This window comes from Mustela lutreola, chromosome 15, assembly GCF_030435805.1.
Source record: "Mustela lutreola isolate mMusLut2 chromosome 15, mMusLut2.pri, whole genome shotgun sequence".
NCBI classification, from domain to species: Eukaryota; Metazoa; Chordata; class Mammalia; order Carnivora; family Mustelidae; genus Mustela; species Mustela lutreola.
Genome location: NC_081304.1, coordinates 14,993,834 through 15,018,947, shown reverse-complemented (window position 1 = coordinate 15,018,947; position 25,114 = coordinate 14,993,834). Strand labels below are relative to the sequence as shown.

General features: G+C 56.6%; 1 protein-coding gene and 1 pseudogene across 9 annotated transcripts; one reads left to right on the top strand and one right to left on the bottom strand.

Moving 5' to 3' along the window:
* Window positions 1–1,316: 1,316 nt before the first annotated feature.
* On the bottom strand, window positions 1,317–14,329 carry LOC131815530 (transmembrane ascorbate-dependent reductase CYB561). 9 transcript variants are annotated; one of them, XM_059147251.1, is made up of 9 exons: window positions 13,305–13,410; window positions 12,821–12,989; window positions 12,411–12,520; window positions 6,330–6,448; window positions 5,534–5,751; window positions 4,470–4,568; window positions 4,102–4,205; window positions 3,562–3,719; window positions 1,317–3,372 (listed from the first exon to the last, which is right to left on the bottom strand). In XM_059147251.1, the coding sequence occupies exons 3-9, from the start codon at window positions 12,507–12,509 to the stop codon at window positions 3,180–3,182; spliced, it is 990 nt and encodes a 329-aa protein (XP_059003234.1). In that variant the 5' UTR covers window positions 12,510–12,520; window positions 12,821–12,989; window positions 13,305–13,410; the 3' UTR covers window positions 1,317–3,179. The 9 variants fall into 9 exon arrangements, with proteins under 9 accessions (XP_059003234.1, XP_059003233.1, XP_059003235.1 ...); XM_059147250.1 differs by having other exon boundaries at window positions 12,821–12,957; window positions 13,305–13,409; XM_059147252.1 differs by having other exon boundaries at window positions 5,534–5,748; window positions 12,821–12,957; window positions 13,305–13,409.
* On the top strand, window positions 13,583–24,056 carry LOC131816699 (large ribosomal subunit protein eL21-like; annotated as a pseudogene).
* Window positions 24,057–25,114: the final 1,058 nt, after the last annotated feature.

Below are 25,114 nucleotides of genomic sequence, written 5' to 3'. Positions count from 1 at the left end.
ACTTGGTCAGAGCTGGAAGCTCTTCAGCTCTCTTCAGCAATCTGGCCAGAATTTCCCATCCTTACCAGCTAAGAGCTAGGCGGCTGCATCCTAAGTGGAGAAGCTGCAGGTTTCCTGAAACCGGCTGGAGACTCTCGAGACTTTCTAAAAAGCGGCCAGCCCGGAGTCCTGCAGCCTTTCCTCCTCGCTGGTACCGCTCTGTCTACTGCAGGGAAGAGCAAGGAAGGAGACCGCTTCCTCCAGACACCACATTGTGCTCAACAAACACCCCTGTTGTGCAACTACGTCCATTTCCCCAAAACAGCTAGAGCCAGGGAAGCAGGAAAACTCCAGGCACGCAGTTACCCCAGCCTGGATGCCACAGTTACTTCAAAGAGGACAGGAGAGGACTCTGGAAGGAACCTCCTGCTTGGTCTGAAAACTTTGAGACCTCAAGGGGTTCCAAACCCTGTCAGGTGAGGGACACACTGAGCCGGTGAAGGAGAGGGGAGGCGTCTCCTTCAAGTCTGGGATCAGTCGAATATTTCCAAACACGGAGACCCTGGATCCAGAGGCGAGCACAGAAGTCGGAGGTGACATGGGCCACTCACGGGGTCCAGGGGCTTCCGCCCTTACACTGAGAGCCAGCTATGATCTTGACCGAGCCATTAGCTCGTGACATGTATCAAGCCATGTGCTTTGCATGCTTTTAAGCAAATGAAGCTTCGCACAGAAGCCCTGATTCAGGAGACAGACTCCATAGACGCAGAAACCAAAGACCTCTCAAGAATATAGAGAATAAAGTCAGTATCAGGAAGGATTCATGTAACCCAAGGATCACGCATCAGAGGATTTGCCGTAGGGCCCTGTTAGTGTTCTCAGCGACGTGCCCATCTGGAGCACCCAGGGCAGCCCCATGTGAGACCCTGCCTGACTTCACCATAAACGCACCTCCTGCCTGGGCCACGGGAATGGCTCTCAAGTAAAATCTCCACTTGTTCCCCAAGTTTTGCTCCTCCTCTGAAGGAATAAAGAGACATATTTTTAAAAGGCAGAAAGTTACTGGGGGCGAACTTCTTGCCAAGGCTCTTAGCAGGCTCCACCCTCCAGGCCACTCTCTCCGGGTTGAGAAAAACAGTTTCTCCCCCACTGGGTCCACAGACCGAGCGAACCCCGGGCCATCTCCAAGCCTGTGTCCTGACAGCACGCATCACTGTACGTTCTGTGCCCTGCAGGGGGATGATCCGTTGTCAAGCCCGGTAGAACTAACCTTGGTATCTGACTGTTCTGGAAGCACCTTTTTGTCGCCACAGTAACTGAAGCTGGCAGGCCAGAGATCTGCTATAGACATTTATTGAATCGTCCGTTGCACCGACTCTACACTGCACTTCAAAGAAGACTGGCCACAGGCAAAGTGAAATAAACCAGGTGGGGTGCTTTCAGGGGGCCTCCAGAATCATCCAACAGACACTCAGGCCAACAGACCATTTTACAGGTTTTTACCAGAAATCTAAGGTTCCGTCTCTCTCTGGGGTGTCCTGGCAAGGGAGAGTCACAATTGCACTTGGGTTTGTCCGAGGGGGCATTTCTCCATGTGACAATGTCTGGCTCTACGGCGCGTGCCAGGCGGGGGGAGAACAGACGGCCCTGGTGCGGGCAGAGCGCGCCGTGTCACCGGCGAACACCCCGGCCAGCCGGGCCAGCTGCAGCAGGGAAGGGGGTTCGGAGGGGACTGGGCCGCCCTGCTGGGGAAGGCTCGGGACCACAGCCACCTGCTCGCTGAAGTGGCATCACTGGAGGCAGGGCTCAAGGCCAGAATGGAGTGTTCGCAACTGGAGCACGAGAGGAGGCTGGCCCCTCTCTCGAAGGCAGCGCTGGGGTGAGAAAAAGGCAACCATCGAAGGAACAGCGGTCAGGTTTGGAAAGTTCTTTGCATTTCTTCATTTACGTAACCGGTGTCTGTCTCAAACTGTGTCATGCTCCTCAAAGCCCAGAACAGGAGGAAAACAAGGAGAGAGCATTCACCGAGTCCAAGAAGCACAAGGTCAATGCTCTAATCATGTTCCTTCTAGGCTGAAGCCAAAGAGTGACTCGGTGGCACAGAGCACGTCAGGCAGCTGGGAGCACGCTCCGGGGCCACTCAGCCCCGACTGCCCGCAGAGACGGGCGCAGCGGGGTTCTAGAAGGGCGCTTTCCTCCCCACAGGAGCGGGTGGCCCTGCCTTCCCTGGGAACAGGGCAGCAGCAGCAGCAGCAGCTTTCTGCTTAAAAAAAAAAAAAAAAAGATAGAAGCCCCGGGGCTGAGGTCAGAGCGAGAGCAGTGCCTAAACCGGCTGCTGAGGGCGGGGAGCCTGGTGGCGGCCAGTAGGCCCCAGCCCCGCGGAGCAGAGCCCCAGCGCCAGCAGCCCAGCGTGCCTGCCCGGGGGCCATCTCGGCCTCCTCTCTCGGTGGCCCTCAGCCGCCAAGGACAGTTTGTCTCCAGCCTGGGCCCCTGCCCTCTCCCGGCAGAGCCGTCCTGAGGCCGAGGCCTGGAGAGAAAGCAGCCGAGAGTGCAGCTGGGCCGAAGCCACATCTCCACAGCTTCCCAGAGGCGTGCCCCTCCCCTCTCCAGGGGACTCTTGCTCTGGACACCAGCATAGTTTATACATAATATCACCTGCTCCACTGCCAAAGTCGGGGCCATTCTCACCACGTGTCATTCAGACGGACGGGACTCTGGTCTGAATTCAGCGTTACACAAAGCAAGCCTCGGCCTTGCCAGGCCTGTCACTAAGGCCCAGTTTCTCCCACAGCTTTGTGCTCTTGGCAGCCCCTGGACTCGGCCCAGCATCCGCTCCTCAAGAGGAGAGCCACCCTGCGTCTTCTTGAAGGATCTGTGCTTCTGTAGCCCGGACTGACCACCCAAAACCCTGCCCGAAGCGGCTTGAGTGGAGGGGGTGACGGTGACAACAGGGCCGGGGTCTGTGCATGACTAACGGACTCTAAAGCAACAACAAGGAGGGAAAGCAGAGGAAGCCAAGCCTTACAGCCCACAATGGGGCGCTGCCCCCGCGCGCCCGCCGCGCTGGCCAGCCCTCCCCGGGAGCCACCCAGCCAGCAGAGCCGCGACAGAGCGTGGGAAAGTCGCCTACCCAACGCCCCCACCCCGAGCTGCAGCGGCCAGCCACAGCCAGGCCCTCCGCGCGGGACAAGGACACGCCATCACTGGGAGCCGGGGCTGTCGCCTTCTGTCAGCGTCTTGAAGTCCATGGAGAGGGCCTGTTCCTCCGCCTGGGGTGGCCGCTTCCAGTCAGAGCGAGTCAAGATGTAGAGCACGGTCACCCCGAAGCCGACCAGCAGCAAGCCCAGCACGTTGGCCAGGACACCCTCAGCCTCAAACGTGCTGTACTTGGCCCTGCGGGGTGAGGCGGGAGGGAGAAGCCCCCCAAGGGGTCACGGTCGGGCCAAATGCCCTCCGCACCCAGAAACAGCAGAAAGATGGCCTGGTGTCCCCTCCCCAGCCCCGCCCGCGTCCCCCGCCGCCCCCCCCCCCCCCAGGAAAACCTTCGCTAAGCCTGGGGAAAGCAGAGGGGAGGAGGCTCACCCAAGTTTGAACAGCAGCGCCTCCTTCAGGCCCAGCAGGGCGGTGCCCACGGACAGGAGGAAGATGGTGGCGCCGAAGAAGACGTGCTGTGGGCGGTAGCGGCTCCGCAGGGAAAACGAAGCTCCGGGGAACAGGAAGAAGCTCAAGCCCACGAGCCACTGCAAGGAAAGGGGGGGCTGCCAGACACCCAGCTGGCCATCCGTCTGACGGAGCCCAGGACACGCCGACAGGCAAGGAAGCAGGAGCCCTGCGCCCACCCGCCGGGCTCCCTCCACCCTATAGAGCCTGGGTGCGGCCCCACAAATCGCCGGGGCGGCGGAGGTCCCGGCCATGGCGTCCCAGGCCTTGGCCACACAGACTTGCTCTGAGGCACCCTCGCCTGGGAAATCCTGGCTTTTGCACCCATTTCAGAGTCCCCAGGCAGCACCTCTTTCACTTTCAGGCACACGGCCTGGAAATGGGCCCTGATGGGACACCCGTGTGGTCACCCCCTCCCTCCGCCCCCGCCCCAGCCCCCATCGCCGTGGGCTGAAGCCTCACCTGCACGAAGTAGAGAACCAACACGAGGAGGCCACACCAGCTGTGCAGGCTGTACAGGTCCGCGTAGCCCTTCTTCCGGTGGTAGTCGAACACGGCCACCACGCCTGGGCCGGAGAGAGGGGCCGCGTGAGGACAGGGCTGCCGGGGAGGTGACCCAAGGGAAACCCGACTCGCTGGCACTTCTGGGATCTGGTCCCAGCTCGGTGGCTGCCAGCACCCAGTGTCCCAGCCGGGGATGCCCGGACGGAGGTGGAGGGGCTGGGGAGGGGACCGTAACAGAACTGGAGTGGAGACAGACGGATCAAGCAGCTACTTCCCCAAGTCCGAAGCAGAAGCGGGGAGAGGGGGTGCCTGTGCCAGGAACTCACCCACCAGGGCGATGACGAGCGCGAAGACGTGCAGCAGCCCGTGCAGGACCTTGGTTGTGCGTTTGGTCTCATTCCTGAAGACCCGGTAAACCAGCAAGGCTTATGGGGAGCGAGAAAGGGACCGTGAGGCCGGCCTGCCACCAGCACCAAGGAGACACCCCTTGGCTGGGGGAGGCCATCAGAATGAAGGGCTTGTCAAGGTCCTCCAGCCACAGCCAAGGGGAGAGAAATCAAGGCTCCGTGGGGCCCAGCAGGGGTCCCCGGATGTGTGTCCCCTAGCACCCCCACCACCATCACTTCCTTGTCAAGTGTGCTGTGTGCTCCAGGCTATGTGGTCAAGGTGATCACAGTGATGCCGAGGTGTCACCAAGCTTCTGCGTTCACCTCTTAGCTCTGATGAATAGTCCAGGATGGAAGCCTGAGCAGACACTCACTACCTTTACCAAGCAGGCTCCCTAGACAGGGAGACAGGGAGCCCCCAGGTCCGAAGCTAACTCCCCACCCCGTCACTGTGCTGAGCCAGACAGACCCAGGCGGCACAGAGAATGCCTCTGCGGAGCGGCTGCTGCTGGAGGAGTGGCTGTCGCCGGGACCACCTCTAGGAAGAATGGGTCAAACAGATCCAGACTTCTCCTTAGCAGAGGAGGAGGCCACAGAAAAAAGTGGGGGCCAAGCACAGCCTCACTCCTTCAGAAAGGAACTTCAGCTCTGCCAAGTCCAACACCCACTCCCGACACACACACACACACACACACACACACACAAATCCACCCTCTTTCTCCCGATATCAAGCCGTCCCCACAGAAGCTGGCCTCAGCTCACAGCCCAAACCCTAGGCTTCCTCCTCTAAGCAGCACACACACCACTAGATGCTCCTGTGGAAAGACCAGGACATTTAGGAAAGGAGTTGCCACCCCCACACCTCAGGCCTGGATTTGGATGCCTGGTGTCCCCAGGATCCAAGCCAGCTTCCTTCCTGTCTTTTGTGGAACAACCTCAGGACAAGAGTGTTTGTGCAAACAGCCTCTCTCAGGAGCAGCTCCGGGCGCACAGGCGGGACTCACCGTCTCCCTGCAGGAAGATCAGGCCTATGACCATGGAGAGCGGGTGCACGTTAAACTGCAGGGCGCCCTCCCAGGCGATGCCGCCCCTGTACAGACCGAGCCAAGCCCCCGTCATGGCCACCACAGTCAGGCCCAGCAGCTGGGAGAAAGCCACGTAGTAAGGCAGCGCTCCGGGCGTGGCTGCCAGGCCGGCCCGACTGTCCATGCTGCGGCCGCTGCTGGAGGAGAGACAGACAGCTCAGAGCACCACACGCCACACCCCGGCCGAGCCCAACGCCCCACACCCCCTCCCCCCTCCCCCAGGCTCCTGTGCTGAAGCCGGCCACCCCAAGTCTCTAGGGCACCAGCAGAGGTGCTCCACTTCCCCGGAGACAGACCAGACACCGGCTGAGAGAGGCCATGAGGGTGCAAGTGAAGGTCCCCCAAATTCGGGTGGGAGCAGGTGTAAAGCCTGCACCTGGCTTTACATTCGGTTTCACGAGGCCCCGGGTGTTCTTAGGGGGCTTCACAGACGAGGGACAGAGAAGTGAGGAAATCTCTCGAAGGAACAGGGTTCCTCACTGTTTGTCCCCCAGGTGTGTCCTAAGGACATCGGGTGCATCCCCCGCCCCAGTGTGCAAGCCTGTCGCCCGAGATGAAGAGGAGTCCTGCCCTTCCCACAGCAGGGATGTGCTCGGACCCTGCTTCGCCCGACACACGTGGGTAACAGGAGCAGCCAAGCAGCCTGCTCCCCCTGCGGCTGCCTCTTCCCCCCACCAGCCCTGCTCAGGGCAGGCCAATCTGCACTCCCGCTCACCTGACGCCTCCAAAACTAAAGTCACCAGAAGTGAGCCCTACAGGGAACAGCACCTCGCATTCAGGGCTTCTGCTGTGTTTCATACACGTCACTCCGCTCCCGCTGAGCCTGTGTGAGGCCTGTGTAAGCAGGGAGTTACTGGACCCATGCTACAGATGAGAAAATGGCAGTTCCAGGAGGGGTGTGTGTGTGTGTGTGTGTGTGCGTGTGTGTGTGTGTGTAGCGCATTTCCTGGCTCCTCTGCCCAGTCCACCCCTCTGGTAGTCTCCTCCCTACCCCGCCCCCCCAACCCCCAACCAGTTAGGACGGCATTCGGCCTCATGCCCGCTTTTCACCCTGAATCAGTTGGTTCTCCTGACCCAGAGCCCAGCCCTGGCCCAGACACCCAGGAGGGAGAGGCAGCCTGGGCACGAACAAAGATAGCCTCCATCCGCCTTGCCTTGCTGCTGGGGTGTCTGTCCTGTGCCCACAGAAAGGTGCTCTCCCCCTCCCCAGTCCTGGCCTCGCCTAGCACTGCTGGAAACATCCCAGAGAAAGACAGCCCAGCAGACACATGCCTAACAGGCTTATGGTCCCCTGCTCACAGCCAGCGTGTGCTCTTTCTCTACCATGTCCTGCACAAGAACTTGTGTCCAGCCAGCCTGGTCTTCTACGACTACCGGGGAGGTTACCCCCCAGTTCTCTCTGCCATATCCGACAAATGTTGGCAACTTCACCATCGAAAAAAGTCAGTGGCAGTGGGGAGTGTTACTAATACACTTCTTTCAGTAAAATACAGATTAGCAAAAAAAAGGAAAAAATTACCAGTAATCAGCATTTTCATGTGTGTCCTTACATCACTTTTTTCTAGAAATATATATTATTTTATAGAAACAGAATCCTACTGATTTCTAACCTGTTTTAACTTCATAGTAGGTCATACTCATCTCTTCATGTCAAAGAAAATCCATCTACTTTACGCCATCATTTCAATGACGTCACAGGATTACAGAATATGGCTGTTCCGTGCTTTCACCAACCTGTTGAACCTGTTATTCAACATTTAGCTAGCTCCCAGTTTTTCACTAAATAAACCATGCTATGTGATCATCTTTGCACATGTGTCTTAATTCCTCACTGGAGAACAGAGGTTTTTGACATTTGATCAAATCATCTTCCAAACACACTCCCCCAGCAGGTAGCAACACCTGTTTCCAGAAGGCCTGGTGACAACAACCCTCTGCTTCTGAAACTCTTGTCTCTGTATCTGTCACCTCTACACAAGTAACTCCTAAATGGAAGGAGCTCTCCCCCAAATACGAACCCCATTTCTAGCCACCCACCATTCGCCTCTGCCGACAACCCACACACACTCCAAACGCAGCGCGTCCAAAGTCAACTCATCTGCCCGTGACAACCAAGCCCGCTCCTGACCGCGCACCTGCAGACATGGCCACCGAATGCTAGAGGATCTCCCCTGGGCTCCCCCCACCCCACCCCACCGCCATCACTTCCCTCCTGGCCATCTTCCTTGCCACCACCCCAGCCGGGGTGGGGCTTCTGCTCCAATCTCTACACCCCCCTGTCGCCCCAGCCCGCACCAACAGCGTCCCTGCCTGCTGGTGAAATGCCACCTCTGTGACACCATCCGAACTCCCAAATCTGTTTCCATGTGCGCCCAGGGTTTTCTTACCAAATCCACTCAGAGGAGACTCCCGCTTCCCCTACCACCCTCTGCCTCACACTTCTGGGCCTCACTCCCTGCTCCCCGCCACTCGCACACCACCCCCCCACCTCCTCCATTCACCCTCTCCCCCATCCCTAGGCCCACAACCTGAACCCGGCATTTCATTCATCTCTGGCGGGTCCTCTGCACCGCCAACCCCGGCGGGGGGGCTCAGTTACCCGGCGGCGGCCTGCCTCCCGGGAAGCTCGCCTGCACCCCTCTGCTCACCTGCCCAGGGAGCTCGCTCGAGGCAGGCCTGGAGTCCCGCTCTTCCTTGGATCAACTCCGGGATCTGTTGCCTTGCACTGACTGGAACAGGAAAGATCAACCAAACAGCTGCTGTCCCGGGGTCACCTGTTCTCAGTCCTCCTCCCCTTTATTAGATTCATCCCCAGAACGCCCGGGGCACAGTCAGAACCTGATTAGCTCTGAAGGAGAAAGAACACAGGGAACGTGCTCTGCGGCTGGCAGACCTGCCACAGCTTCCGCAGCCCCAGCTCAATGACCGACGACAGCGGTGGGAGCTCAGGGCAGCAAAGGAACTGTCGCTCCCAGACCTCGGAGCTACTCCGTGGCCAGGCCAGCCAGCCTCCCACTGAGACAGGTAGAAATCAAAGCGAGGGTCTCTGCAGAGCTGTGAGGTTGTGACTTAGAAGAAGGAGTATATAGGGTGGAGCTCCTAAAACCCTTGGAGTTTCCCAACCACGCCAGAAACCTGCCTTGTTAACGAGCCCTTAGATAACCTGTGGGCGAGGGCTGGTTGCCAGGGAAACCAACCACGTGATTGACGCCTGGAACCTTCCGTTCCACCCTCTCAACCTCTAGGGAGCGGAGAGGGGCTGGAGATTTGAGTTCCATCACCAATGGCCAATGAACTAATCGAGCCTGTCCAAGTAATGAAGCCTCAGTAAAATCCAAAAGGAGCTTCCCAGAGGACGGCTACCCTAGTTCCCCAGGGATAGAAGCTCCTACGTTCAGGACCTTCGGGACCTTGCCCTAATGTTCCTCTTCCATCTGGCAGTTCCCGAGTCATAGCCTTTTAAAACAAATCTACTAAGTAAAATGTTTCGCTGAGTTTTGTGAGCTGCTCTAGCAAATTACTTGAACCCGGGGAGAAGGCCAGGAGAACTTTGCATCAACAGCAAATCCAGCGACCCTGGATTTGCGACTGGCATCCAAAGTGGGGGGCAGTCTTGCGGGACTGAGCCCTTAACCTGTGGGCTCTGACCCGATCTCCAGGTAAACAGTGTCAGGACTGAGTTAACTTGCACGGCACGCAGTCTTTGTCCACTGAGAACTGGAGAAGTGGCTGGTAGTGCTGAAAAGGAAAAGCACTTTGGAATAGCCGAAACCACCGAATGGGGGGCTTGAACATTCTGCACTGTAACTTCCCATCCTGGATTCCCCAGGAAGTCCGAACCCTAATACTGTTTGGAGCAGAGCACAGAGTGGAGAGGCCTGCCTGTGTGGCCGGGAGGATGGCTCCCAGCGGACTGCAAGCCCCCTCCTCTGTGCTCAGCCTTCTCTTGCTTAACCTCCGCAATACCACTAGGATAACAGGAGTGTTGTCCCACTTTAATGGGTGAGGACACTGGGACTCAAAGAGGATACATGACATGCCCCAAATTATCAGCCGCGAATACTCAACGCATTTGTTCATTGAGCACCTGCTGTATGCTGGCGGGACTACCAGATGATGGAGCTATACAGGTAAGACATGATCCCTGCCTTCGAGAAGCTTGCAGACGAGCTGCTAAGCAGATGTGGCATTTTTTAGTAAAGGGTGGTAAGAATTCAGGCTGCAAGCTCAACTCAGGCCTCCAAGGGCACTTGCCACTATCCACCTGCTTTAACGCAGGGAGGTGACTCGCCCCAGCAGCTGGTCATCCGGCAGAGGCGTGGCTTTGCCCAGCATGGAGGGTGGATCTGAAAGCAATCAAAGATCTGAACGCGCGCTTGCCAAAGAAGTCACCCTGAACCACAGCAGCAAGGAGACTCTGTCTGTCCCACGCCAGTCCTCCTGGGTCCCTCACCTCTCAGGAAACCAGGCTCCTAAGGGAGGCCCATCACCGCATCTAGCACTGGTGTCCCCTGCGGGCTCTCCTGGGAGAGAAGGAGGCAGGATGGGAACAGGCAGTTAAGAGCGAAGGGCTGGCAGGAGGGCAAACCAGCCGATCCGTGAGATTTTCACATCAGCTGCTCCAAAGGCAGCTCCCCTGCCCCATCTGTGCAGGGAACTTGGCATCTGGGTGATGAGGCGTCCAAGAGGAAACCATCAATAAAGAATGACCTTTGGAACTACGAAAGCCCAAGCTGCCTCCTCCACTCTTCCTTTCAGTGTGAAGGTGATTTAAGTCCAAGCATGAGGGATGCAAGAAAACTCACACCAAGCAAGACCATCCTGCCTCAGGCAGGCCTGTGTCCTGCCTCCAGGTGGTCTCACAGTCAGTAAGCTCCATGGGTGAAAAATCCAGATTCACAAAAACGACAAAGCAGTGAGTGGTTCTGTGCTTCACAGCACATGACCTGAACGATTCCTTCAAAAACAGCTTATTTGGTTCAACATCACGGAAAACCCATCTTTGGCCAAGGAGGGCCTGCTTCCAATGCTGGAGAGAGAACACATTTCATGAACTCCGGTTGGAAACTGACCCACCCACAAACACATCTTGCATGTGCAAACTTGGAAATCAGTTGAACTTGGAAATCAGCCGCAAGTCACTCCCTAGTAAGCAGTTGCCTTTGAATCATGTGCCTTCGGTTCCTAATCCAAACAGTGACAACACTCTCTCTCTCCCTTCCCAATCGGGCTGCCCCCCGCTCCACCCCAGAATGCTGGTGGTTCCTGGGCCTTTGTTCCCGGAGCAGAAGCAGCAGCACCAAGGGCCTGGAAGCTGCCATTCTCCACCCCAAAGCTCTCCTCTGCCGGGCAGACCGGAGTCTTAAAAGCAGAGGAAGTTCTTACAGCCCTTTCCACGGCCACTCTCTTTTCTATCAGAGCACAGGATGGGGGTGACAGTTTTGGCAGCTTCTGGAACCCTGGGCTGAGACAGTCACACACCACCCCCACCCCACGCCGCCCCTCCCACACACACTTGCAGGCCGGATCCACTTAATGCAATCAAACAGGCACAGGAGCTACCCGCAGGGCTTGACTGTGCTCAGAATCACTCTCTCTCCCTGTGTCCACAGTTTCATTTAAAGGCCACCAGGCCTAATCTCATTATGGGGACCAGACACTGCGCCTGTCCTAGAGCCTGGAAGCAGACAGCCTGGCCTGGCCACAGCCCTCCTTGTCCACAGCGGGGTTTTAAAATTGGGTTAGAGAAGATTATACTGGGGACAGAAGTTAGAGCTTTTCTTGATGGGTGAGGGTCGGGAAGAGGGGACAACTCAATTGCCTGAGAATATCCTAGAAAGTGATGGAATAGAAGGCAAAATGAAGGTTGAGGTGTCAGCCAGGGCCCCAAGTAGCCTGCGGGAAGAAAGCAAAGCTTGAAGTCAAACACTGAGCCTGGTTCTCCATTAGGTACAGTGGGCTTGGGCCCAGGGTTCCCAATATTTGTAGGGTCCCACAAAAACTGTTAAGATTTCTGCTATATCAGGAGGAAAACCAAATTCAGTGTTGAAGAAAATGCTTTAATGTTTAATCCAGCCTGGATTATATCTGCTTTATACCAACACAGTTGTAAAATATAGGGTTGGTTTATTTTTAATTGTTATTATTTTTGGTGGAAGAAGGGTCCCACCAAGGCAAAAGTGCCTGGGACCCATGAATGCAGCTCTGGTCAAACACACGTGATTTTACAGCCAGCCCTACTGTTTATGTGCTCCTGCACAAACCAAGTCCCCTCTCTAGACCTGCTTCCTCAACAGCGAGATAGGGGACATCGGGTCCCACCTTCCTACTCACTGGCCTAGCAAAAATTAAGAGGGATAACTATATATGAGAGCCTAGCAAAGTGCCTGCCACATGGTAGGCATTCAGATAACAATCTAATAAGAATAAATCTGATCCTAATAGCAGCTTGGGAAGAGTCACACATCAGAAGTTGTTGACATAGAGGTCTGGGACCAAACAGAGCCAGAAGGCAGCAGACAGCACTACCCCTCTCAAAAGTCCAGATGCCAATTCTGTCTACTCTCTGGCCGGTGCCCCGCGGCGCAGAAACCCCTGGATCTGGGGCCGATTCCTCCACCAGTGCCTCCTGGTGCTGCTGCCCCACCCCATACTGGAACAAGGAAAGCGGCCAGGGCTGGGACGTTGTGGGGCAGGCAGAGGTGGTTCCCCCTCCCAGTATGGCAGGCTTCTGCTGCATAGGGGGTGGACCACGGTGGTGGCAGGTTGCAGCACCCTTTCTCTATGTGGGTCTCACCTTGGCATTTACAAGTTTTCTTTCTGTACCTTCTGCCTCACATCCAATGTCACAAGAGAAATCAAGAGATCTGTGAGAAGGTGGCAAAAGCTTTGGCATTTCTTCATTTGCTATGAAAACAACGGAATCGAATCCAGAAGTCCTGAGATGGAGCTTCATTTAATGAGACTTAGCGACTCCTCAAAGACTGTATGAGTGTATGTGAGGGGAGGGGCAACCTCAAGGAGAAAGGCTTGGGGGGGGGGGGTCCAGCGGGTAAGAGCAGGTGGAGACGGGAGGTGGCTCTGTCTTAACCCAGGCGTCAAAGGCAGCAGCGGACCCCCACCCTCGGCTCCGTTCTGTGCCCGCAGCTCTGGGCCCACCAGGGCCAACCCCATGAGCCAGGGTTTTCCAAATGAGGAACTCCTTGCCTAGGTACTTCTCAGCAGGAGGAGAGAGGCAGGCTCAGGGAGGCCCCGCCACCGGCAAAGCAGTTCGGCCAGTCTCGGTTTCAGGTTTCCAAAGAACAGTCGTAGCAGATGTTGGCTGATCCACGTCTACGTTGTTTCTAGAATATGGCCAACTATCAGGCGTGAGCCCCTAGATAAACGTGAGGTCACCTGGCGCTCCGGTCTAACTTCCGCGGACTGGCGCGGAGGCTGACCCAGGGCCCGAGGCCGACAGCCCAGGCCCGGCGCACGGCCTGCTCTCTCACCCCCCGCCCTGCTCCGCGGGTTCGGCAGCGGGTGAGGCGAGGGCCCGGGGTGCTGGCGGGTGAAGGGTTGGAGAAAGACCCGCGGCGGCTCGGGGGGGCGGGGGGGGGGTGGCGGGCGCGTTCCGCTGCGGGCACACCTGGGCCCCCGCCCCGACTCCGCGCGGGGGCTCGGCTCGCTCCCACCCGCCCCGGCCGCCTACCTGGCCGGGCGCCGGGCCCGGAGCTCGTCCCCGCCGTGCAGCGCCTCACCGCGCACGGGCAGGCGAGCTCCCCGCGCCGCGCCCCTGCCGCTCGGCGGGTTCCGCCCGCCGCGCCCCGCGCAGAGCTACGGCGTCGCCATGACGACAGGGCGGTGGCTGCGGGTGCGGCGCGAGGTGGGAGGTGCGGCGCGGGTTACTGGGGGCAGGGGGCGCCGGAAGTGCCCCCGCGCGTCCCGGCACGCGGGGCAGGGCCCGGCGCCCACTAGTGCCCCGCTCTCGGGACCGGCCCCCGCCGGATCCCGGGGCCAGACCTTGACGCCGCGCAAAGGGAGATGCGGCGCGGCGCGCTGAGGGGCGACAGCCGCGGCCACCGCGACCCCGGCCTTCTGGACCCGAGCTCGGGTAACCTTCGAAATCCGGGCCTCGCGACCCGGGGCGCGTTCAGGGGCGGAAGGAGGTCTGCGACCCGGTGGGTGTGAGGGCCTCCCGCCCAGGTCTGACGCGGAGGCCGCGGGCGCTGCTCGGGGGGATGGGCTGCGGGACGGGCACCGGGACCGGGACCCAGGACGGGCACGGGGACAGGCCCGGGCGCCGTGGGGAGGGGCTACCGGCCGGAAGAGCTGTCGCCGGGCCTGGTCCCGGGCGTGGGCTCCGCGCTTCCTGATTCCCTCCACGCCCTCCCTCCTCTTCCCTCCCACCTTCTTCCCCCTTCCCCTCGCCCCGCCCCGGCTCAGGTGGCCACTAGGTGTCAGACACGGCCCGGGCCTGGGCCCACGCTGACGCTCCCGCAGCCCTGGGGGACACACCCCTCCCTCCTGGCCCGGAGGGAGATGTCACTGGTGGGCAAGGCTGGACTCATCCCTTCCCCAACACACACACACACACACACACACACACACACACACACACACACGGTGGCTTTTTTCGCACCCCTTCCTTAAGGGACTTTGTCTGAGACTGACTACCCACCCTTCAGACAAACCAGCCTAAGGATAGATACCAGTTCTCACCAGCCCTCCTGAAGGCCTAGATCTTGCCAGCGGCAGCCTCCCCTGTCCTAACAGCTGAGAGAAGGATGCCAAGGCCAAGGCTGGGGGCCAGCCCCTCCCGCAGCCCCCTATCCAGGAAATGCTGTGGGTAGATAACAAGTCCAGCTCAGACTTCTCACAAGCTCAGAACAAAAGGTTCTTTCCTGTCAGTTGCCTGGCAAGACTCACCAAGAGCCCGAGGGTAGGAGGGAAATGGGGTTTCCTCCCCTGGAGTTGTAAAAGAGACACCCCTCCCCCAGGGTGTCCCTCCCCCTCCCCCCCCTACCTCCCACACTGTGGGCTTCCCATGGGCAGTGGCCAAGGGCTCCTGAAGGACCCTGGCCAAAGGGGGCTTGGGGATCTAATTCCCCCTTACAGAGAGAACATACTCAAGCCCATGGCAAGACACCCAAGGGTGCCCACTCTCGTGGGCACATCTTCTAAGGGGGCAGACAGAGCAGGGCCCACCCCTCAGAGTAACCAAGCTTAAACCTGCCACCGCATAAATTTGTTGGAGTAGCTTTCCAGTTGGAGGGAGTTAATGGACATTTTAAATTAAGAAACAGCTCCCTTAGCGTGCCAGCAGGCAAACAGCAGGCAACAAATGCTCTGTGTGTTAAATGTGGAACTGAGCCATTTCCCATTGTTTGGCCTGTATATTTGGGCCTAGAGGAGGAGGACTGGAGTGGGCAGGGTGGCACAGGAGCGGAGCCTGCTGGGAACTCTGTGATTTGAGTGCCGAGCTTCCCTGTGTAGAGCTTTCAGCCCCTTCCAAAGCTGGGAGAGAGACGCCTGCTGAGGCAGGATGGGGCCCCTGAGTCCTTCTTCCACCTGCCCCCATGGTCCTATGGCCTTGGGCAGCAGCGTTTTCCTCTCAGAAGGGAGTGAACACCCTGCCAGCTTACAGTGGGGAGGGGAGAGCCGTGGTGCTCTGATGGAGGTAAGGTGCCTCCCTGAGGACCGGCCACACAGAGACTCAGCACTAAGGACTCAGGGCTCCACTCAACCATTTTAAAGAGCAGGTGATCCCACTAAAAGGCCACCAAGCTCCAGAACCCCCAACCCAGGATGGCAAACACTCCCATTCTCCCGCCACTGCCTGCTGCTGAGACTTCTGCCGCAGAAGCTACTGAAGCTTCCACCCTCGGCTGGCGGCAGAGAGGTAGGTAAGAGCAAGCTAGTGGAGCAGCACCAAGGCACCTTCTGGAGGACGGAGATTGTGGTCCAGGGCATTTTCCATGCAACAACCCCCACCCCCTTTCCGCACTCATAAAGCCAAACTAGACTCACCAAATTCACTCCTGCCTCTCCTTCCGAATGCCCTGGTTATCACTTGGCTTATTCCTTCACATATCAGCTCCTGAGAGAGGCCTTCCCTAACCGTCCAGTCCAGTGGGGCTGAGATTGAGTTGTAGGGAGGGACTTTGCATTAACTGTGCTCGTGAGAGCACTGGGAAACCACAGCTGGCGCTCACCCTCTTCTTTGGCCAAAAGCATTTATTTAACGAATAGGAGGAACCAAGAGAGCAGAATGTACTTCATGAGTAGGGTCTCAGATGCCCCTGGGGAACCAGGCTGTTCAGCGCTGCCCTTACTAGGGTTCCCAGACTGAGAAAGAAGGATTCCCAGTTAAATTCTAATTTAGCATGGTTTTTGGCATCATCGTGCTCCACTGATGTGTAATACCCCGAAAATGTATTTGTCATTTATTTGGTATTCCGATGTAGCTGGATATCCTGTATTACCTGGCAAGCCTATCTCGCTCCTGTGTGGGAAGGACAGGAGAGGAGCCTCCTAGCCATTCCAACCACCCCCCACCCCGCCCCGCAGAGCTCCCACACCTCCAACAGGCTGAAACACCCAGTTCACTCCTGTTCAGAGTCAGGTCAAGGTGCATCTCATGCACATTCCTCTTCAGCGCGGGATGTAGACAGAGGCCTTTACCTTGGGATACAGAGAATGCGAAAGGCATAGGAGACGGGGTTCCCCGGACCAAAGGCTCTGTAAGACACGCACACACAGAATTCACTCACGCTTTACAGCGGCAATTTATCGAGTCCCTTCTGTGTGCCAGGTGCTGGGCAACCCTGGGACAATATCAGTGGACACGACAGGCACAGCCCTTTTCTTTCAGGCCTCAGCTCATAGAAAGGCAACCCAGATGTGAGAGTCAGGGAAGGCTTCTGGAACCCTGACATAGACTCAGAGAGCTGCAGGACAAGCAGGGGTTCTGCTGGCAGAGGGACCATGGGGAGAGGGCAGGAGTATCCCAGCCGAAGACACAGCTAGAGCGGCTAGAGCATTGTGCAGGAAGGTGAGCATAGCCTAACATGGTACACCCTCCAGGCTCCCGGGTCACCACCGCCAGAGTCCACAAGCTTGCCCCAAAGCCTGCGCAGGCGCGGGTTGCTGAGCCTTGCCTTGGGATGGCAGATCACTGAAAGACGCTTACTCTGGCCCGTCTGCGGAGGCAGGAGCCGCCCAGGGCATGGGGTGGCCCCATCAGGCCCCATCCCAGAGGAACTTGTTCCAGCTTCCTCCAAAAGAATACGAGTCTTATTCTGAAAGTACCCAGCCACTTTGATGAGCTGCAGATGAGACGAATCCCTCAGGGAGAAACCCCCCCTCTTTCAGTTTTGGGGGGGGCACGGGCCCCAGCAGGAGCAGCAGGAGCTGCAGTGATGGGGAAGGTGTGGCAGGGAGTCGGGGTGGGGGGGCAAGGGGGGTGCTGGCTCCTGATGAAGACAGTCAGTCACCTGGGACCTCTGGAATTCCGGGACACTGGGCTGAGGGCTGTCACAGGCTGTGGGTCCCAGGCTGATGGCAAAGCTAGTCCGGTCTGGGAAGACAAGACTCAGACAAACCCACTGATTTAGCCCTGCGGGACAGCTGGAGAAGCCATGAGAATCAGCGGAGTCAGGCCAGCTTTTCCCTCTGCCCGCTCTGAGAGAACCGGGCGGGGTTAGATAAACAGTGAGGACCAGCCTGGGGCAAGAGGGGGCTTGAGGGCCCTGGGTGCGCGAGGTGGGGGGCCACAAAAGGGGCGGGCTTTCCTACCTCCCAGGGTGTTTCTAGTGACACACACGCACAGACATGTATGCGTGCACCCACACACAGAAACCTAGTTGCGCTTAACAGCAAGTGTTACAAAGTAGATTAAGCAGGAGAAGGGCTGGAGTGTCGCAGGAGGAAGGCTTTCTGAGGAGAGAGGGATGCAGGCCCTGTGGAGATGGAGGGGAGGTTAAGTCCAGCACAGGGAAGAGGGAGGAAGGGCAAAGGCCCTGAGGCAGGAATGTGCCTGGTCAGCTCCATCCCATCCTGCCCTCTAACCCTCCCCCCCCCCCCCCGGCAGAGGAGATGCTGTATGCAGAAGGTGGCAAGAATGCAAACAGGTCCTCGCAGAGGGCAGAGGTTGAAGATGTGAGGTATGTTGAAGGGACTTAGCAGTAGTTGCCGGGGCATCTAAGAGGTGTCTGCAGGTCCATAGTTGGATCTGATTACGGAGCACATCCCTCACACAGTGGGGAATCTGGATGGAGGATCACAGTTGCTAGGGCACCGCCAAGCTCCCCTTGTCCAGCGTGGCCTGCACAGGAGGCATTGGAGCCCAGCTCCAGGACCTCACTCCCCTGGGCCAGCTCTCCCCTCCAGGAAGAAAACTCGAAGAGGCTTGTATCCCAGTGGTGTCCTCCATCCCGACCTTCTGGCTTTTCTCCTTGGGGAGATCAGTCGGTCGGTCAGTCAACAAACATTGAAGGCGTGCTAGGGGCATTCATTGTGGAGAGCAAAGGTGTGAGGCGTAGGGTAAAGGGTGGCCCGAGCCCTGCGAGCCGTCAGCAGGGATATGGGAAGGGAGAGGAGATCCTGCTGATAATGACAGCGCCTAATTAACTCCGCAAGCCGGCTATAAACTGCAGGGCCAGGACTCTTGCACTTTGTTCAAAGCCTGTGACAGCTCTGCGTTCTCATCTTGACTCTGAGAGCTACGCCAACTCGAGCTCCATACCCCCTGGTTCTTGGCCAACCTTCTCATGACAGAAGCGCAGCAAGGGCGTGGTGACCATGCTGAGCTAAAAGTGAGTGGGGCCCAAGCCATGGCCCAGAGGGTGCCCGCAGAGGCTTAGGCATCATTCCCCAGGGGTGGCTTTATGGCATCCCTCTCCAAGTCAGACCTCAGCTGAAACCAGAAGAGCAGAAAAAAAGGGGCACTCCTAAAAGACACTGTCTCTGATGAGTACGCTAAGGCTGGCGACTCTTCCAAGGTCATCAAAGTTAGCAGCATACGCATCCTGAGTCTGAGTTTCACTTAACCCAGCTCCCCCTCCCACCTCCGCTCTTCACACTCTCCTGACCTTGGTCATCCCCACCCACCTTGAGTGCTCCTATCAGGCCGCTCGCTGGTCCTTCTTGAGAGCAGATTAGATTTGAAGTCACCTTGACCTTAGCACAGAATCTCCCTTACCTGAGAAGCCATGCTCCTTGGATCCCTCCCAGCTAGTCACTGGGATATGCTAACCAGTGTGCTACAACCAGGGAGAATCCCACCCCTGTCAGCTGGGCCCCAGTTCAGATGGATCCTTGTCTCTTGCATTGTCACATACTGTGAGCCCGTCATGCCTCCCGCTCCAGCACGGATCCGAGGAGCCAGTTCTGGAGCAGGGCTGAACTGGGGCCTCGTTCTCTGGCAGCTCAGGCCTCCTGGGTAGGGCTGCTTCAAAGTCTCCCCCTAAAGCTTCGGGACCCACGAATGTTGCCCAAGGGCTGACTCTTAGGTTCTAGAACATAAGACTGTATCTTTGGAAGGCAAAGATACTACTTGGAGGCTTGAATAAGTCATCCATCCCAACATCCCTTTCTCCCCCGCGAAGTGACAGCCCTTTACAGCTGGAAGGGCAGTCCCAGCCAGTGACACTGATGGGACTTGGAGCACATTCATCTATCTTGCGTGTTTCTCCCTTTCCAGGGGCCACTCTGCATTCTATAAATTCAAGCACCCCCAGGGCTTGTTTTGGCCGAGGGTTCAGTCCTGGCTTCACTTCACCATGAAATCAAGAGCCAGCTGCACCTGCTTGCCCGGGCAGTTGTACACAGGCACATGGGGCAGACTTGCTTCATCAAGCCAGCTCCTGAGCTCTGTGGTGGCCCAGCGTTCTGCTTATCACCCCCAGGGTGTCCCCAGTGCTCAGCTGTCCCCTAGATTGGTCAGGCCACTGCAGAGCCAGGCCCCATGCAGGCTCCCCCACCGAGAGGTTTCTCCCCAGAAACCCTAGCGCCCGTCTTGCCAGCTGACATCAGAGGAAGTCTGCTAAGATAGGAGGGTCTCAGCTCACATTCTTTCCACCTCTGCCTCCTCCTTGTTGGTCAACCACTCTCGGGGTAGGGGGGGGGGGGTATGGGACATGAGCTGGCTTCTGTCTAACCACAGAAGTCCACTGCCACCTCCCCTTCAACATGGGACTTTCTGTCTGACAGCTGTTTAAAATGCCCTCTCAAGAGGTTCTGCCTAAAACAAATGACTACAAAGTAATGAAAAATGTCATGTCATTTTCTTCCCTATGAGTCCCTCTTCTGACCCATCTTTGATGCCTTCAGGGAGTTTATCTAGAAGCCCTCAGGGAACAGGTAAGGGGGCCAGGCAGAGTCAGGGTGCTGCCTGGGTTGACAGCAGGACTAGAGGGCCCTCAGGGGTCCTAGGCATTCATAGGACTTTGCCAGGGCCCTGGACATCGACTGGTGGAAGGTAGACCCCGAGGCGAATTTGCCTCCTGTGTCCTAGGTCCCATAATGGAGTCTGTGTTAGAGCCAACAGGCAGGTGCCTCTCCTCCAGCCCAGCGGGAGGCTGGCCAAACCTCCAGCTCCAGGATGCAGTGGCCCCTCCCCACTTCTCTGTGGGTCCCCCAGGTTTCTGTCTCTGCTGCCAGCCTTGGCCTGGCTTCACTCCTGTCCACCTGTCTTTCTCAGCTTCTCTCTCTAGGCGCTCTCCCTTCCCTCCCTCCGTGGCTTCACTGTGTGACCTGAGCTTCCCTGGGCCACCAGGAAGCAGATGATAATCTCCAGCCCCTCAGAGTGTGGCCAGTTTCCCAGCCCCCTCTGGGAGCCCTGTGCAAGCTACAGACAGTCACAGGAAGGCCCACGCGGCCCCAGCCCCCGTCATGCTTTGGGACAGTTAGACGCCTGAGCCCCCAAGCCCCTGAACTCCCCTCGGGACCTCTCTGGGGCTGCGGAGGGGTTGCTCCAGAGCCCTCTTCAGGGCCCTCGGAGCAAGAGAGCCCACCCGCTGCAGCCAGGGAGGCCTGGGCAGCCCCATCGCCCCTCACCACCGCCAAAGCCATGCCTGCTGCAAGGGGGGTTGGAACTGACTTGTTCCAGGCCGGGTCTCAGCAAATCTGCCATGTGCTGGGATGGCCACAGGTGCACCAGGCTCTGGAAGTGTGACTATGAGCACAGCCGGTTTCTACGACCCGGAGGCCTGCGGGGAGACAGATGTGCCAGGGCCTGCAGCCTTACTCACTGAACGCTATGCTGGACGCTGATGCCTTGCTTTGGGAAAGAAAGGGCAGGGCAGGCCTAGAGGGACGACTAGGCAGGAGGAGGGCACATTCCAGGCAGAAGGAGCGAGAGAGGCACGAAAGACCCAGAGCTCAGGGTCTGCCTGACACGCCGCTGGGGCAGCTTCCGCAGACCACTGAGTCATCAGGGAAAAGATGGAGTCTGACCGGAGTCGCAAACACTTTTCACTTTGCCAAGTAAGACATTTAAAAGAAAAATACGTCATTTTTTCACGCCACCATTTTATCAAAGAAGTAATATTTTAACTGCAAAAATAAAAAAAGAAAAAGAAAGAAAGAAAGAAAGAAAGGATATTTGGGATAAAAGATATTGTGACCAAGAAAGGACAACTGGCCACTTGGCTGATACATGCTGATTGATTTTTATATCTGATTATTCTTGTTTTGCTCCCTTTCTTGCTGACTCTCGAACACTTTATCAAGGCCAGAGTCTCCAGCGATGGGCCTCCAGGAGCACTGACACAGGGACCTGAGGAGGGAGGGCCAGGACTGGGGCTGTGGAGGAGGCAGGGGCCACACCAGGGAGGACTTTGGACTTGACGCTGAGGAGTGTGGATTTTATCCCTCAGAGGACGAGGGGAGCGATTTGCCACCAGATGCTGCTTTCAGGTTTGTGCTTTAGGACACGCGTCCATTCCCAGGCTGCCCGTGAGAAAGGCCTTCAGGGGGAGACACGGAGGAGGAGAGCAGAGGTGGGGCCTGTGAGAGATGATGAGGGTCCATCGGTGGGGATAGTGGCAGTGGGACTGGGAGGGGGGCTGGGCGCTGCTGTGAGCAGGTGAGGTGAGAGGAGCCACACAGAACCAGGAAGAGGAAGGTGTCACGTCTAAATTCATGCACGGATTGCAGCAGAGATCACCTCACCAGGAGCAAAACCAGGAGATGGGGGTTTAAGATTTGGGATTAAAAATAAGAACTTCCTGACTCTAAGGAGGAGGGCATTTGACATATCCCGTGACAGTGAATGGACACAGCATTCTGGAGGAGAGAGTAGGTGGGGACAGTGCAGTGGCTCGCAGTGGGGGTGTTTATCTGACTTTGCATTTGGGCTCCCCCACTTGGGTGACCTTAGTCACCTTATTAACCTTTTTGTGCCTCAGTTTCCTCATCTGTAAAATGGGAATCAGATGGTAGCTAACTCGTAGGGTTGCTAGGAGATTGAAAAGAATGAAGATATATAAAGCTCTTAGTTGCCTGGATCAGTGGATGTGGCCTGATATTAACGTCCACCCCTGTATCTCCAGCACCCACAGCATAGGACAGACCATTAATGTTGGTGAAATGGACAAGGAGGTATGATCAGGGCAAATGCAAGGCTGGCTTTATGGAAGGACAAGGGTCTAGGACAGGACTTCAGATGTTCCTCAGTCCTCTGCAGGCAGCCCTCGCGTGCCTCTTCACATTCACTGAGCGGGGATTTAGACGGAAAATATGGTGGGCTTGGGGAGGAGGAGGGACACGACCCGGAGGTTCTCTGAGATGGATGTTCTCTGGGGTCCAGCAGCATCTCAACAGGCAGGAGGCAGGCAGAGAAAAGGCACAAAGGACCCCGGGGAGGCCAAGTGGACCAGAGGCCCCATAGCAGCTGTGACGGGGTGGTGAGAAGGGTTGGCTTCTTAGTCACCCACCTCCTCACCCCAAAGGACTAGCACCCTCCAACACCGAGTCTTCATCTCCTTTCCCTCCCACCACTCAAACCTGCTTCTAGAATGTTCCTCTCCTAGGAACATGTCTTTCAAAGCATTGTCACCCCCCTCAACTCCTCCACCCTTCCCCTCCAACCGGCCAGCTCCTGCCTCCTTTCCGTCCCACCTCCCTTGGCACATCCCTCAATCTACCGCTTCCCTGAGACTCTGGGGGACCCTGGCCCACTGCCTTCTCCCGCCACCTCCAGGCCCTCTCGGTTTGCTAATCGCATCTTCCCTGATGGCCCTAAAATATACGTGTGGCCAGGGCACTGCCCAAGCCGAAGCCTTCCTTAGGACGAAGTCTGACCACCCACCTCGGCTTTGGCAGCCTCAGCCTGCTTTTCCAGCCTCTACTCACAACCTAGTGCCGGGCAGTATAAATTTCTCTTTCCTTTGTTCAAAATGTGTCGTTCAACAGCTGGCCTGATCGGATTAACTCCTACCCCTTCTACCCCAAGCACACCCCAAGTGGGGGCTCAAGGGCCTTCACATCTTCGGGAATTGCTTGTTAAACATCCGGGTAGTTGATGTCGGTGAGACCATCTCTGGCATAAGCACAGTGGTCTCGGGAGAGATGTGCCGAGGAACCAGTGAGAGAGAGGAAAGCAGGGAGTCAAGTTTAATGAAGACTTGGCAAAATTAGGCAATAGGAGACAGGACAGCTATGAGTCAAAGATTACTCAGAGGTGTCAAGGCCAGTGTAGGCATCACTCGTAAGAGTTCCCAACCATTTTTCTCCTCCCAAACATTCCCTGGTTAAGGAATCCCATGTTTTGAAATACTGAATCAATTTCACAAGCTGTACTTATTCAAAGGAAAAGTATCCCATTTTAAGAGCCAAACACCTGTCTCCTGTCAGTCATCGGACACTTAGGCAGGCTAAGCCTACTGACTAGAAGAAGTGATTTAGCCTGGGGGGGCTGGAAGTGCTTCTAAGAAGAGGTGTGCCTTTCGGCCAGAATCCCCTCTTCCAACAAGGTGCCAAAATGTCCGGCTCAAAGGGAAAGAAGAGAGGCAGCACTGTGCATTCTAGGCCTGCCTTTTAGAAAACACAGCCGCTCCTTTGGCCACATACATGCGAATCTTCAAGAAAGGTGAAATTGTCGACATCAAGGGAATGGGCACCGTTCAAAAAGGACTGCCCCACAAATGTTACCATGGCAAAATTGGAAGAGCCCTCCGTGTTACCCAGCATGCTGTTGGCATCATTGTAAACAAACAAGTTAAGGGCAAGTTTCTTGCCAAGAGAATTAACGTACGTCCTGAGCATATTAAGCGCTCCGAGAGCCAAGATAGTTCCTGAAACGTGGGAAGGAAAATGATGAGAACAAGAAAGAAGCTGAAGGGAAGATTACCTGGGCTCCACAGAAGCACCAACCTACTCTGCCCAGAGACCCACACGTGGGGAGAACGGGTCGCAGAAGCCTGAGCCGCTGGAACCTGTTGCCTAAGAATTCATGGTTTAATAAGTGTAAAAATAGGTTAGTGAGTGAACAAATAAATACATAAAAGACCTCTGGACTGGTTTTTCTAAAGGAGCTGTGCCAAAGCTGAGATTTAACTTGGGGTTCTGGTCCAAGGGACAGAGAAAGACTCGGGTGGGGAGGAAAGTTCCAGAGTAAACACCTGAGTATGCAGTGAGGCTGGGGGAGGAGGGGGAGGGTACAGATTCAAAGGGGCTGTCCGTGCTCTGCTTTGGAACCTATCGAATCAGTCGGGGCTTTGGCCATGATCTCCAGGGGGCAAGAGCTACAGGGAGTGAAGAGAAGCCCCCCCCCCCCAAAGATAAAAGCCAACAACTTTAAAAGCAAGACCTTCTATGATTGAGACACCCCAAGGAAATGCAAACAAGTCACGAGCTGGGAATTCTGTCTGCAGCACACTGAAATGACAAAGGACTATTAGCCAGGATATTTGAAGAACTGTGTGAGTCAAGAAGAAGAAGGAAATCCTGGGCAAAGGAAACAAACTGGAGCAGCACAGAAGAGGAAGCATAAACACTCCCTAGACACTGAGAAGGTAATCCAGCCGCGGCAGCGGCAAGGAACGGAAAACGTGTCCTGCGCACAGAATTGGTACAAACTTAAAAACTGGACAAGAATAAGTGTTGGTGAAGATGGGGAACGGCACAGGAGTTCTCACCCATGGCTGGTGGGAGTGCAGATCAGTAGGAGTATTTTGTTTTGTTTTGTCTTTTATTTTTATCTTAAGTAGGCTCCACGCCCAACGTGGGAACCCACAACCCTGAGATCAAGAGCCCCACTTTCTGCCGACTGAGCCAGCCAGGCGCCCCCAGTATACGTATTTTAGAAAGCAGTTTGACATTTGGACACCCTTGAACTTTTGCATGTCTTTGAACATCTGCATACCCTTGACTCAGCAATTTTACTCCCAGTATATTCCCCAGAGCAATATTTCTCAATGAGGACCAGTTTTTATTTTATTTTACTTTTCAATATGTTGGGGAAGCAGTCCTTTTGTAAATTACAATAAAAATGAATTTCTGAAAAATGAAGTGAAAAAA